The sequence below is a fragment of the Aythya fuligula genome, chromosome 18, assembly GCF_009819795.1.
Source record: "Aythya fuligula isolate bAytFul2 chromosome 18, bAytFul2.pri, whole genome shotgun sequence".
NCBI lineage: Eukaryota > Metazoa > Chordata > Aves > Anseriformes > Anatidae > Aythya > Aythya fuligula.
Window position 1 is genome coordinate 10,152,942 of NC_045576.1, and position 13,303 is coordinate 10,166,244.

Sequence of the window (13,303 nt, forward strand, 5' to 3'; positions counted from 1 at the left end):
GGTAGATCCTGCTCTGGGCGCACTGAAGCCCGCGTCTGGGTCTGCCGAGCCCGCGCACACACAGACAGGACAGAAACGTACGGCGAGGTCAGTGACAAACGTATTATTTGATCTGTATTGGAAATTGTTGTAAAAAAAGTTACAGTAGAACCTCGTAAATCTGCAGAACAGGGAGCTTTCACACACACGCAAAACCTGGAGGCCTTATTCCACTTCCAAGCAGAGTTGTAATAGCAAAGTGCTGTAGTGAGGTCTCATATTACAAAGACTTCAATAATCTTACAATTATAGGCTACAGAACATTTACCCAAATGCTTGAAGTATCATAAATTAACAATAAATAAAGTACATCTGAATGCAACGCGGGATTTGTTCAGTTACTCACTGACTCGCAACACTCGAGTTCTCGGTAAGGGGTCTTCCAGTCCTTGGCGCGACGCAGCGAGGTTCTGCTGTGGGTGATAAAGTGCTGAGGCATAGAAAGGACACGAGACTGCAGCATGGTCACAACAGTTTTCAGGCAGTGACGATGGATTGCTCTAGCCACTTCGTTGCATGAGTGCCTGTTTCTATATTTTTTTTCTTTTTTTGGACATCTACGACAAAAACAAATCAAGCACCTTCCCAAAGAGGAGTTCTACAGATTGTCCCACGTTTCTATGGCTGGTAAAAGACACGGACATGTCAGTGTAGCAGTTAATGCATGATGCCACTTCCACTTAAATACACAGAAATGCTTTTTTTTTTCCAAAGCACGTGTACTCAAACTGAAACAGACTCGTTTTATTTGTTCCCCCTGAGTTGCCTAGAGGCGGTAAGATGCACATAGGTGGGGTAAGCAAGCTTGTGTCACTGGGAGTAGGAATCGCTCCTGTTAAGACTAAATGAACAGCTAGTACGTGGTCTTTTATACTTCCTTTTACACATTAAATACACACAGGCTCCAGTTCTTTTTCTCACTGAAGTCAGCAGCAAAAGGCCTCTCACTGAGGTTGGGGAGGAAGGGGCACTGCTAGGACCAGCGCCTGGCCAGGACAGCATCGAGGGACTCCACATTCGTTCAGAGATGTGGCAGAGCTGTCCCCGTGCACCCCTAGGTGAGACGTTTGGGTACATTCAGATGTTAAGACACGCTGGGCCAAATCCTCACTGCGTGGCGGTCTGCTTACGGCAGTAGAGCCAGGTCCACTGACAGCAGCTGAGGCCTTATGGAAGGAGAGAGTGAATCTGTAGGGTTTTTATTATTATTATTATTTTAAATAACAAGGGGGTTACCTAGGGCCTACCTATTAAAAACAGCTATAGTCTATGCTGTGAGTTTCCCCAACAATTTCACAAGCTAGCAATACAAGATAGGTATTGAAAGGTTTGATGTAAAGACAGTTTTCCATTACGCAAAAGATTATTTTTCCTCTCCAGTTAAGATAATGTCCTTTAACTATCTTAGAATAAATTAATAAATACTAGTTAAATTAGAAACAGTACATCTGGGCAGACTAGTGATACAAGGCGGTTCGAAGGAAACCAATCAGGAGAAGAAAAATGATCTTATCATGAAATATGTGCAGTAATAACTGGCCACAAAGACATATGGAACCTCTGATTTCCCAGCATTTGTGACATTCAAGTTAATTAGAAGAACAATAGCAATGGTTTAAGTCAGCTATCTAGGCTAGCCTCCTCCTCAAGTCTAAAATATAAGTCCGTATTCTTCCGAAAGAAAATGCAGTTGGCTACTAGTGTTGCACAAATACTCATCTCTAGTTGGTGCAATTGGTTTGTGACTGTGCAGGATCTGCAGTACGGGATGAACGGAGCCAGTCAGAGACTGCACTGCCAGGTTGCCTTGCACGGGCTGCTTCTGCTGTTCTGTTTTCCACGTGGGATCAGTCGAGCCTTTACCTATGCGTGTTATCGGGAAAGCAGGAGTGTGCATCACAGCTTCATGCTAGACACGAATTATTCTTATGTGGCTATCTGTATTTTCTATGGAGCTTTCCATTGTTGGTTAAAAAAGTTTCTTTCTAACAATAAAAAAAAAAGTTGTTTGTTAATAGCAACTGTTCTGTTCACATTTAAAATTTCACATTCCCTTTAGAATGGAGTTTTAAAATGTGGAGCAGAGCTGACACGTTCCCCAGGCTTACACCAAGTACATTAGATGGAGAAGGGACAGTTTTTTACGCCGCGCTGTCACAACCTTTTCCTGAATGATCTGCTTTTCCGATATCCATTTCGATGAAGTCCTCTGGCAAGTCTTGCGTGCCTTCCGCCGTGCCTTCTGCTGCACCTTCCTCTGCGCCCGGCTGCTGCCGGTGGCACAGCCCAGCCTTGCACGGCCTCACCAAGGACAGAAACACAGCACCCAGGACCATGCCAGCAGCACAGGAGTAGAAGGCTGAGCTGTAGTTCTGTGTTTTATCCACTAAGACACCTATGGAAGACACATTTACACCAGTTAGCCGCAACTTTACCCCACGCTCTTGCCCACCCCGCCTAGAAGAGGATTCCTACAGGGCCCACTGCATCAATATTTGCAAGGAAGAGATAACTGATGACAAACAGATGCTACCTTAAAGGAAAGGTGGGAAAACATTACGTTTAGTCATCTTTCTGCAAGTCAGAAGACCTGAGTCACTGCAGGGACACTAGGACTGAAATACTTCTCCTCTGATAGATGTCACTTTTTTTTTTTTTTTTTGCAGTGTGTGGTAAGACCACCTGCACTGAAAGCAGTCTGCTTCTGCCGCTCACTACAGCCTGAACTGATGCCAGCGTTGGGTTTCTAACAGGATCAGGGCAGCACTGCAGCATTTTGCTCTGCCCTGAGGTTCCTCCGTGGAGCCTGCCTCGTCTTTGGGACTCTGCAGAGCTGCATTGCAGCAGTCTTCTGGCTCCGAGAGCCTCCTCGCGCTAGCTGCAGGTCTTTAGGGTAGCACTACGACTAGGGCCATCGCAATACCTTCTAGACAGGTCAGCACCAGCATTTATCAGGCACCCAAAAAGCACGAGGGAAGTTTTAGTTACCTGCAAGGGGTGGGCCAGCCAACCCAGCTAAGCTCTGAATGAAGACGTAGACTCCAGCTGCAGAAGACATTTTTGCAATGCCAACCACGTCGTCTTCTGCCAGCAGAGGAATGTGTGTGCCCGCTACTGTTCCCAGCATGAACCCGAAAAATATGCTACATGTCATCAGCCCCCAGAACTCGGAGGCGAAAGGGAAGGCAAACAGTGCTACAGACAGCAGAACGACACAGATGAGCTCGATGTAGATCTTGCGGATAGGCTTTTTGTTGAGAACCCAGCCAGCTGAAATTCTGCCAAAGACCTCTGCGATCGCCATGGCAGACAGTATGTATGCAGAGTGGTCTTTGCTGATGCCCAGGCTGCGACTCAGGGGAATGATGTACAGGGAGGGAGCGAAGAACCCCAGGGTAGCAAATAGGCCAAAGAATGCATAACAGATAAAGCTAGAGTCTCTCATCACAGAAAAGTCCAGTAGTTTGGTTTTTGGTTCTGTAGGGGGGCTGTTGTTTCCAACGAGGGTCTGTGCATGTTCCTTTGGTTCTTCACTTTTCGGCTCTGCTTTGGTGTTTCCAGGCACATTTCTGGGTGAGGTAGTTATTTCGACTCCTGAGTCAATGGACTCTATTGAGGTGCGTGTTTGCTCGTTTTCAAGCATGTACTTTGTCTCCGTGGGCTCCTCCGGAGGCTGCGCTTTCACTTCTTCTTCTGCCTGCTCTTTGATGACAATGGGGCGCAGCAGCGACCCGCAGACGACGATGCTCAGCTGCAGCACCCCAACAGACAGCAGGCTGTATCTCCAGCCGATCTGCTCCTTCAGAGCAGTAATTGCTGAGGAAAGAGAGCACAGGAACAGAGCGTAACTAAAAACCCCTGCGGCCACACCAAGCAGCTGTCTGAATTTCAGGTTAGCGGAGCAACCAAAGCCGTGGCACTTCGGGCACCAGTCAAAGGGTCCTGAGCACCTCAAAGGGTCCTGAATACCCTTGTGGGCCCCTCCTGCCCTGCTCAGGGCCACCCAGGGGTGGGCACCCAGATCTCAGCAGGGAGCCCAGGCACCACATCTCACATCTGGCTAGCAGAAGCCATCTCGCCGCTTGTCACTTCGGAGGTACCAGGGGGTTTGGGATGTGCAGGGATGGAGGTGGGGTTATTTTTAGTGAATGAGAGCGAACGCAACGCTTGAGTTTCCTCTTTCAGCTGACCCCACCCTGCAACCAGCTACCAGAGGAAGTCTCTCGGCCTTGCTCAAAGGTGCGTGCGGCTGCTTCATTACAAGCCCTCAGCTGCAACCAGATGAGCTCTGGAATGGGCATTAGCCAAGCAGAAGCGTGCACATGAGGCTGCCACCGAAGGAAAGGCCCAAGACACGCTGCTGGGGACAGGGCAGGATGAGGACAGGGCAGGACGGGGCCATGTGGGATGCTCTCCCCTCCTGGGCTGGGGGCAGGTCCCCAGCAGGCTGTGGCCGTCCATCTGCCTGTGCTCGGCACGAGCCCACTAACCTTTAGGAGCAGTTATTTGTGCTGCCTGTGTTTTAAATAGCTGGAGTTTCTCAAGTCTTATTTTTAGCCTGCCAGCTCTATATAGGGAGCCAGCGGGTCGGGTAGCAGCGTGGCAGGGCTCGGTGTGCCAGGCAGCGCTGGGGGGAGCGCAGCCCGTTCCCCAGCACCTGCCTGTGCCCCTTTCCCTCTCCCTGCTGCAGCTCAGGGTGGCTGCAGGGACCCCAGCACCATCCCTCGTGCTGGGGGACTCGGGATCCCTCCCTGATGCACAGCACCTCAGCTGGGGAGGGTGTTTGCCATGGTCAGACCGCTCTTTAGGATTACAAGTAAGAGCCACAGACACATCAGCTACAACCCAGGGGCTGCAGCAGCTCATGGCAAGGCCAACGAGCACCTCTTGGTTGGGAGAAGGCTCAGGGCAGGATTGGGGTGTAGGCATGCAGGAATTCACAAAATTCAGGCACTGTACCTGGTGCGAAGGAGAAGACAGCAAAACATTCCCCTGTCGATGCCACTGCTGTGACCAGCGAGCGCCTTTTGTCAAAATACTGTGATAAAATGGTGACAGTCGGGAGGAAAGAGAGGCAGTATCCGAGGCCTGTGAATAAATGCCAAAAATTGCCATAACAACAAGAAAGGGAGGGGGAAACACTGATGCGAGAACACGTTAAGTCAGCTTTCCTGGTGGTGAGATTACAGTATCATTTCGGCCAACTCAGCAAGTCACCCTGGAAGAAAACCATTGGGGAAACCAAAATGTTATTTTTTTAAATTGGACGAGAGAAAAAAAACAAAAGCAAAACCCAAGAAGAAAACAAAACACAAGGCCCAAAACCCCAAACCTGCTAGGCAGTGCCTCCTGTTCCCAAACACAGCAGTATTTGCTTTCAGGACCTCATCTGCTTTAAGGCTCTGAGCCCGCAGCAGTTGCTCCCGTACGCGAGGCAAAGCTCCCTGGCAGCAGATATGAGCGGGGCACCCAGGCCAGATTGGAAAAAGGGCGAGACAACAGGGACAAGAAGCGAGGGAAAAGGAGGAGGATTTGACCTGCGAAGGGCTCTCTCCTCCCCAGCGATCCCAGTTAAACCAGCAGCGAGCGGGGCTCCTGCCCAGCGCCCAGGCAGAGCTCGCTGGAAGCCACGTGAAGGTGCACGGAGGGACTGGGACGGGAACAACTCACCAGAAACGAGGCCGATGGTGACGTACATGTCCGCGACGGTGCGGGCGAAGGAGGCAGTGACCATGCCCGTGCTGACCAGCACCCCGCCGGCCATCACGACGAAGCGGTGACCGAAGCGATTGCTTAGGACGGTTGACAGAGGAGCTGTGGGCAGCACAGGTCGGTGGTTAACACACAGGTCAGCAGCTTCCCCTGCTGCCATCCCCTTCGGAGCTTCTCCTCGCACCTCTGCCCTCTCCCTGTCCCCACCACGTTATCACTTTCCCCGTTCAACCTCGCAGAGCATCGCCCCTGCAGCCACCCCCGGATAAAAAACTTCCAGAAGAGACCCAGGCACGGCAGCCCGGGGACAAACCTGCAGCAAAACCCATTGAAACAAGCGGGTTTCGGTGAAGCTCAGGTTACGTTTGAGGCTTTTCACTGAGGAATTAGGTTGTGAAATTCTCTTTTCATCGCTTTCATTGCTGATGAGAGCCGAGCAGCCAGGCTGGGCTCAGCCCCTGGAGCCAGGGACGGGGGCTGCGCCCTCATGCCATGCAGGACAAGAGGCTCAGAGGGACTGGCAGGTCCAGACAGCCGTTCTGTGGTGTTCCAGGAACACGGCCTCCAGGCTTTATGGGGTTACGTGTTGTGGAGCCATTAGAGACAAGTCCCAGATATCCCAGATACCGGGCCCTCGGGTGCTGAGTCAGCAGCGCGACTGCACCTTCCGACCGGTGCCCTTTACTCTTACCTGTGAAGGTCTGCACAAACACACAGATGGATATGATCCAGGATATCCTGCTGTTGGTTTCGTCAAAGCTGTCCATCAGGTCGTTGAAGAAGACGCCGAAGGATTTGATGATGCCGTACGTCAGAGCTTCCACGAAGAAGAAAGCAAAAGCAACCGTCCAACCCCATCCTCCGTCAGGCACTTTAGTATAAACATTTGGAGTGGTGCACGGCATTTTTACAGCTTTGACCGTCATTTTTGAGCTGGGAGAGAGGAGAGAACAAGCCAGGCATCAGCCTCAGAAGAATTCTGCTTACGGAGGCACGGCCTAGCAGCCAAACCATCAGTAAGGTGCCCTCAGCCAGTCCCTGGGCTGCTGAGGAATTAAATGCAGGCGCTGGGCTCGAGTTCCTCCCTCGATGGTCCCACAGGGACCATTTCTGCTCCTGCCCTTTGAACCGAGGGCTAGAAACTCCCCGCTCAGCACCAGGGTGAGCTGTTCCCAGCAGCAAAACCCAGCGAGCGGCTGCGGTTCAGCGCAGGGGGCTGGATGCAGTTCGTGAAAGATCCACCGCGGCACCCGGAGAGGGCTGGGATCGCCCGGGCTTCCCACGGCGCTCCCCGTCCCCGATCCTCCCGCCTGCCTGACCTCATGGGGGACACCCACCAGCACCTTTGGGTGCTGCCTACTTTCCTGCGGGGCTGCTCGGTGCCACGAGCCGGCACGCTGCTGCAAGCCGAAGCCGCCGTGCGTCGCCGTGAGCGGCTGCCGGTGCTCGGGGCAGCCAGCAGCTCCCCGGGTGCGTGCTCCTTCCCCGAAAAAACACCGCTCCGGGGCTGCGAGCCCTGCCTGCCCTCACCTTCCCGGGGGTCTGCGTGGCCGCAGCGGGGACGCCCCCGCTGCCAGCAGCTCCCCACGCAGCCCTCGGGCTCAGCCGCGCCGCGACACCTGCGGTGACGGGGATGGGGATGGGGACATCCCGATGGTGGGGCACAGCACCCAGACGGTTTGGGGACAGCGGGGGGCTGCACCCCAAAAGCTGCCACCCCCCTTCCCTGCTCTGCCAGGCGTTTCCCTCCTCCATTTTCCACCCCAAACGGCTCCGGCAGCGCTTCCCCATCCCACGGGGGAACTTCTCGCCCATCGCCTGCCCGGCTGCGGCACCCACGGGTGACAGCGAGCAGCCTCGGGGGGACCTGGCGAGGGCTCTGCGCCCCCCCAGGGGGGTGTAGGGGGCACCCAGCACCCCGCTGCCCCTCCATGGGGTGCCCCAAGGTGGGTTGGGGCCGGTGCACGGCTCTCCAAGGGGGTTCTGCCAAGGGATGGAGCCAGGCGTGGGCTCCAGCATCCTTCCCGTGGCTTGGGAAAGGGGGCCACGACCACCGGTGGGGCTCGAAGTTTGTCCGTGCCCCGCCCCCCCCCAAAAAAAAAAAAGGGTGCGGGGTCGGGGCTGAGCTCCCGGTGTCACGGTACCGGGGGTGGGGGCGAGGTGAGGAGGAACCCCGCTATTTAGGGAAAAAAAAAACGAAATAATCCCAGGTCTCGGCGTGCATAATGGGCATTTTGGGATCGGGGGGGATTAAAGTGAGCCGTGGGAGGGGGATAGGGATAGAGGGGGGGTGAGGATAAAGCCCCCCCCGCATCACTTGGGGCACATTTCAGCCCTGATTTCTGCATCGCCACCGCCGCACCGGCTCCTCGGCGGGCGCCGGGGCCGCCGGCTAAAAATAAAGGGATGCGGAAAAGGGGAGGGGAGGCAAAGTGGAGAGGGGGGGGGGGGGGGGGGGGCACAAAATACCCCCCAAAAATCAAAAAAAAACCACAAAAGAATCGCAAAAAAAAAAATAATAACAAACCAACCTTCTAACCCAGCCCTCCCCCCACCCCAAATAGCAAAAAAAAATAAAAATAAAAAAAAAACCCAAACTCACCGGGGTGCAGGGGGGCTAGGGGCGGCCCATGGTCGGCAGCCCCCCCCCCTCCTTGGGCGAAGGAGGCGGCCCCGCTGCCCGCCGGCTGCTCCCGGGGCCCCCGCGGCTGCTGCCGGTGCCCGCGGCCGCTCGGGGCCGGCCCTTTATAGACCGGCTGCAGCCGGTCCCCGCCGGCGGCTCCGCAGCGCCATGTGCGCGCCCGGCGCGGCTGCGGCGCGGCTCGGAACGGAACGGAACGGGGAGGGGTTAGGGGGGGGGTGATATGGGGGGGGGGGGGGGTGGGGGGGGTAAGGGGGGGTAATGGGGGGGGTATGGGGGGGTAAGGGGGGTTGGGGGGGGTATGGGGGGGTGATGGGGGGGTTAATGGGGGGTTTGGGGGGATTAATGGGGGGTTTGGGGGGATTATGGGGGGGTTGGGGGGATTAATGGGGGGTTTGGGGGGGGTTAATGGGGGTTGGGGGGGGTAAGGGGGAGGTTGGGGGGGGGATAAGGGGGGGTTAATGGGGGGCCTGAGGGGGGTGTAGGAGGGTTAATGGGGGGATTAATGGGGGATTTGGGGGGATTATGGGGGGGTTGGGGGGAATAAGGGGGGTTGGGGGGGTAATGGGGGTTGGGGGGGGTAAGGGGGGTTGGAGGGGGTTAATGGGGGGATTAATGGGGGGTTTGGGGGAGATAAGGGGGGTTTGGGGGGTATTAATGGGGGGTTTGGGGGGATTATGGGAGGGTTGGGGGGGATAAGGGGGGTTTGGGGGAGATAAGGGGGGTTTGGGGGGGATTAATGGGGGGTTTGGGGGGATTATGGGAGGGTTGGGGGGGATAAGGGGGGTTTGGGGGAGATAAGGGGGTTTTGGGGGGGTTAATGGGGGTTGGAGGGGGTAATGGGGGGGTATAGGGGGTTAATGGGGGTTAGGGGGGTTATGGGGGGATAAGGGGGGATTATGGGGGGGGGGTGGGGGGGATAAGGGGGGTTGGGAGGGGTTAATGGGGGGCTTAATGGGGTTTGGAGGGGGTTAATGGGGGGTTTGGGGGGTTATGGGGGTGTAGGAGGGGTTATGGGGGGTGTAGGAGGCTTAATGGGGGGAGTTGAAGGGGGATAAGGGGGGTTTGGAGGGGGTTAATGGGGGGTTAGGGGGGTTTGGAAGAGGTTAATGGGGGTCTAGGGGGGTTTGGAGGGGATATGGGGAGGATATGGGAGATTTGGGGGGGTTATGGGGGGGATATGGGGGGTTTGGAGGGGGTTAATGGGGGGTTATGGGGGATGTGGGGGGGATATGGGGGCTTTGGGGGGGTTAATGGGGGTTACGGGGGGTTTGGAGGGGGGTAATGGGAGGGTGTGGGGGGGGGTTGGGGGGGTTAATGGGGGTTGGGGTGGATAAGGGGGTTATTGGGGCATTAAGGGGGGCTTTGGGGGTTAATGAGGGGGTTGGGGGGGTTAATGGGGCATTAATGGGAGGTTTGGAGGGCTTAACGAGGGGGGTTGGGAGGAGATGGGGGATTTGGAGGGGGTTATGGGGCGTTGGAGGGGGTTAATGGGGGTTAAGGGGGGGGTCGTGGCAGGTTTTGGGGGGTCGTGGGGGTTAAAGGGTGGGGTTATGGGGGTTGGAGAGGGTTTAAGGGGGGCTTATAGGGGGTTTAGGGGGGTCGTAGGGGGTTTAAGAGGGAGTTATGTTGGGCTTAGGGGGGTTTAAGGGGGGTCGTGGGGAGTTAAATGTGGGGTTGTGGGGGGTTTAAGGGGGGTATGAGAGGTTTGGGGGGAAGAGGGGGGTCGTGGGGGCTAAAGGGGTTATGACGGGCTTGAGGGGGTTTAAGGGGGGTTGTGGGGGTTTAAGGGGGGTTGGAGGGGTTAATGGGGAGGGAATGGGGAGCGCCCAGCTTCGGGGCTGGAGCTCGAGCCACGGCGCTGCAGGGTTTCCCCGAATTTTCCTTCAGATCAGTAAAAAAAAAATAAATAAATTTAAAAAATAGGAGCCGGGTGCTGGGGGAACAGGGGATGTGGCGATGCCGGCTCCTAGCCCTGGGGAGATTGCCCGAGGTGAAACGTTCCTTGGGTTCCCAACCCGGCTGTGGAGCTGGTGCTTTGGGTTCGCTTTTAACAATGGGAATTGCCAGCGGGGCCATACAGGTGCCTTCAGTGGGCAGCGGGGGCAAAATTCTGCAAACTTCGAACAAATCGGGCAAATAAGCTCTCGATTCCGCCGGATAACTTAGCCAAAGCAATTAACTTTGATTAATTCCTGCCGGCAATGCCTGTCCATCAGCTGCTGACCCCAGCAAGCCTCCGTCCCCCTCCCCACCTCGTAATTCTTAGGGTGCCAGCGGCTCTGGGCCACCAGGAGAGGTTCGTGCCTCGGGGGGGGGAAATCAGCACGCAGATATCTTTGGCACGAAAAGAACCCCACCACGAGGGCGATTTATCGGTGTTTCTTGTCAGTCCTTTTCATCTCCCTCTCTGCTTTCCCATTCCCCTCCCTGGTGCTCCCTAAGACGCGGCGAGGCTCCGGGGAGCTTCCCAACGCTTTCCCCCATCATTTGCCCTCCGATCCTGGGCTGATCCTGCCCTTTGATGGGCTCTGAGCTCCTCAGGAGCAGCGTGTGCAGCTCTGCAAAACAGCAGCAGAGAGCAAATGCCCTGGCCGTGGGCATAAATCAGGAGCTGAGCCACGAGGAGAAGGCAGCGCAGGGCCTCGGAGTTCATTTCTGCTGCTCGGCCCTGCCCCGTGTGTGCAATGTTTGCTCTGCAAAGCCCCAGCAGGGAGATGGGTGAAAAACATTCCCCCCGTCTCGGGACCTGGCAGAAATCCTAGTAAATCTGCAGAAGGATGTTGTTGTCAGCGCTGCTTCTTCTGGTAGGGGAACGGGTGTCAACTGTTCCAGCCCCAAAACCTTTTCCTGGAAGAAAGTCCCGGGTTCGGAGCAGCGGTACCGGGAACGGGGCCTCGCTGCCAAACGTGCTGGGAACGAGGAGGCAGGATCCCTGCACCCTCTGCCCTACATGGAAAGCTCACAAAGCACCTGCCGCCCTTTGCTGCGCTCAAATTAGAAATAAAGCCTGGGTTTCATTACTTTGGGAACAAAACAAGGATTTTTTTTTTTCCCCCTGGCAGGAATGCGGCCGGGCATCCGTCCTCGTGCAGGGCTGGGGTTTGAGACTCTGCTCTCCTGCTGCTCCGCTCGCCAGGCAGGAGCAAAAAAGTGCAAGAATGCGAAAAATGTGAAAACGCCGGCGCTGGCCCCCAGATTTGGAAACCTCGGGTTAATGTGTAATAAGGAGGTGACGGATCTGTGCGGTGCGGGGCAGGGAGCTCGGCCGCTCGGGGTTAGGAGGTGCCGGTGGCATCCCCGGGCAGGGCAGGGTGCTGCCCTCGCCTGCCCGGACCCGCCAGCCCCCGAGGTGCCTTCTCCTATTCCTCCTCCTCTTCTCAGCGCAGGATGCGGAGGCTTTTGGGGTTTTTCTCAACTGGTTCATCTGGTTCTGCCCTGTCCCCCCCCTGCTCTCCGCGAGCTGCGTCGTCGGCCTCGCAGACCCACGATTTCACCGGGTTTTCGTCCTTATTCCCGGTTACGCAGTGCCCGGTGTGATGCCCGTGCGTCCCCGGTGTGACGGCGGAGCCCACGCCGTGCTGGGGGATCTCCGAGCGGGTTATCGGGGCGGGGGAAGAGGCCTCAATTCCTGGGGGTAATTACGCACGAGGAGCTAATCGGGCTGCAGCCGGAGCGCAGCGTTTCCTGCTGACAACTGCTTAGCACGAAGCGAGGCGCCGTGTTCCCACCGTAGGCAGCCAGGGAGAATCTTTTCAGCGGCACGTTGGGTGTTTTTATTTTTATTTTTTTTTGCAGAAAAACCCTGCCCTTTGTGAGCTCTGGCTGAGCATCGGGTGATGTGGTGCTGCGGGGCGAGCTGTGGTGGGGATGGGTGGCCCCATAATAAGTTGGGGACAGGGACAGGGACCCAGCGGCCCCGTTACCTGCTGCCCACCCGCAGGCGGTGCCGGTACGGGTGCCCACAGCCATGGGCACATCCCGGTCCTGCACACGGGCACACAGAGGGCGATGCAAATCGCTCCTTGCTGGAATTTGGACCCGCTGCCGATTGTCCCGGTGTGGGCAGGGAGAGGAGGGCGAGAGGCACGGGCACGTCCTGCTGCCTTCCCCCTCTCCCCTTCCAAATGGCTTCGAGGAGCGGAGATCGAGAGGTTCCACCTGACGCTGCTGCAGCAACGGAGGCCCCGGCTGACTTCCCGTGTAAATTAGAGAGAAGAGAGCGTCCTTTGAGAGCGGCTCCGATTGTTTTCCTTAGCCCTGTCACGCCGGCGTTACCTCCCCAAAGCAAACAGCCGGCCCTGCCAAGCTCCGGGCTGCCTCTCGCTATCTGGATGCTCGGGGCGGCGGCGGGGTGGCGGGTGGTGCTGTGCCCTATCGCCCCGGCCAGAAGCAGCCCAGGAGCCCTCGGGTCAGCCTCCGAGCAGCTGGGTTCCTTTTTCATATTTGCATTAAAAAAAAAAAATAAAACCAAAACGTGACCTTGCCCGTGCCTTTTCCACGGGGAGCGCGCGGGCTTGATTTCTCTCGAGGATGGGGTTTTGTGGGGCGGTGGGGAGGGGAATGGTTTGAGGCCAGCCCCGGCACAGGATGGGGTCGGGGCTGCTGGGGCTCGCTTCGGGGAGCTGCTGGACACTGGTGGAGGTGCCAGAGGGTTGAATTACACAGCGTGGCTTCCTGACAAGGCTGCGGCCGGCCGGGCTCAGCACGGCTCAGCCAGGATGCTTACGTGGAGCTCAGCCAAATTTCAGGCATGTTCCTCGCCCCCCTGAACCTCTTGGAGACCCCCCTGGTCCTCCTGCCCCATCACCGCGTCCCCCAGCCCTTCGTGTGCTGAAGCAGAGCTCCAGGTTGGCTTTTCCCCTGCCACTGCTGTGCGGGAGCCCCTCTGGCAGCTCATCCCGGATCAGC

General features: G+C 56.6%; 2 protein-coding genes across 2 annotated transcripts in view; one reads left to right on the plus strand and one right to left on the minus strand.

Moving 5' to 3' along the window:
• The window catches only part of ARSG (arylsulfatase G), a 43,875-nt gene that overhangs the window by 9,957 nt on the left and 20,615 nt on the right, over positions 1–13,303 (plus strand). The gene's annotated exons all lie outside the window — the stretch shown is intronic.
• SLC16A6 (solute carrier family 16 member 6) lies at positions 89–8,467 on the minus strand. The gene is made up of 6 exons (XM_032199466.1): positions 8,354–8,467; positions 6,443–6,684; positions 5,710–5,853; positions 4,999–5,127; positions 3,028–3,855; positions 89–2,434 (listed from the first exon to the last, which is right to left on the minus strand). The coding sequence occupies exons 2-6, from the start codon at positions 6,675–6,677 to the stop codon at positions 2,181–2,183; spliced, it is 1,590 nt and encodes a 529-aa protein (XP_032055357.1). The 5' UTR covers positions 6,678–6,684; positions 8,354–8,467; the 3' UTR covers positions 89–2,180.

Bases quoted from the DNA above. Each gene is read 5' to 3' on its own strand.
- SLC16A6 (XM_032199466.1), bottom strand. From the start codon at position 6,677: ATGACGGTCAAAGCTGTAAAAATGCCGTGCACCACTCCAAATGTTTAT. The intron at 5,854-6,442 runs GTAAGAGTAAAG...TGCTGCCCACAG, and splicing joins GTTTGTGCAGACCTTCACAG to CTCCTCTGTCAACCGTCCTA. The intron at 5,128-5,709 runs GTGAGTTGTTCC...ATTTATTCACAG, and splicing joins CACCATCGGCCTCGTTTCTG to GCCTCGGATACTGCCTCTCT.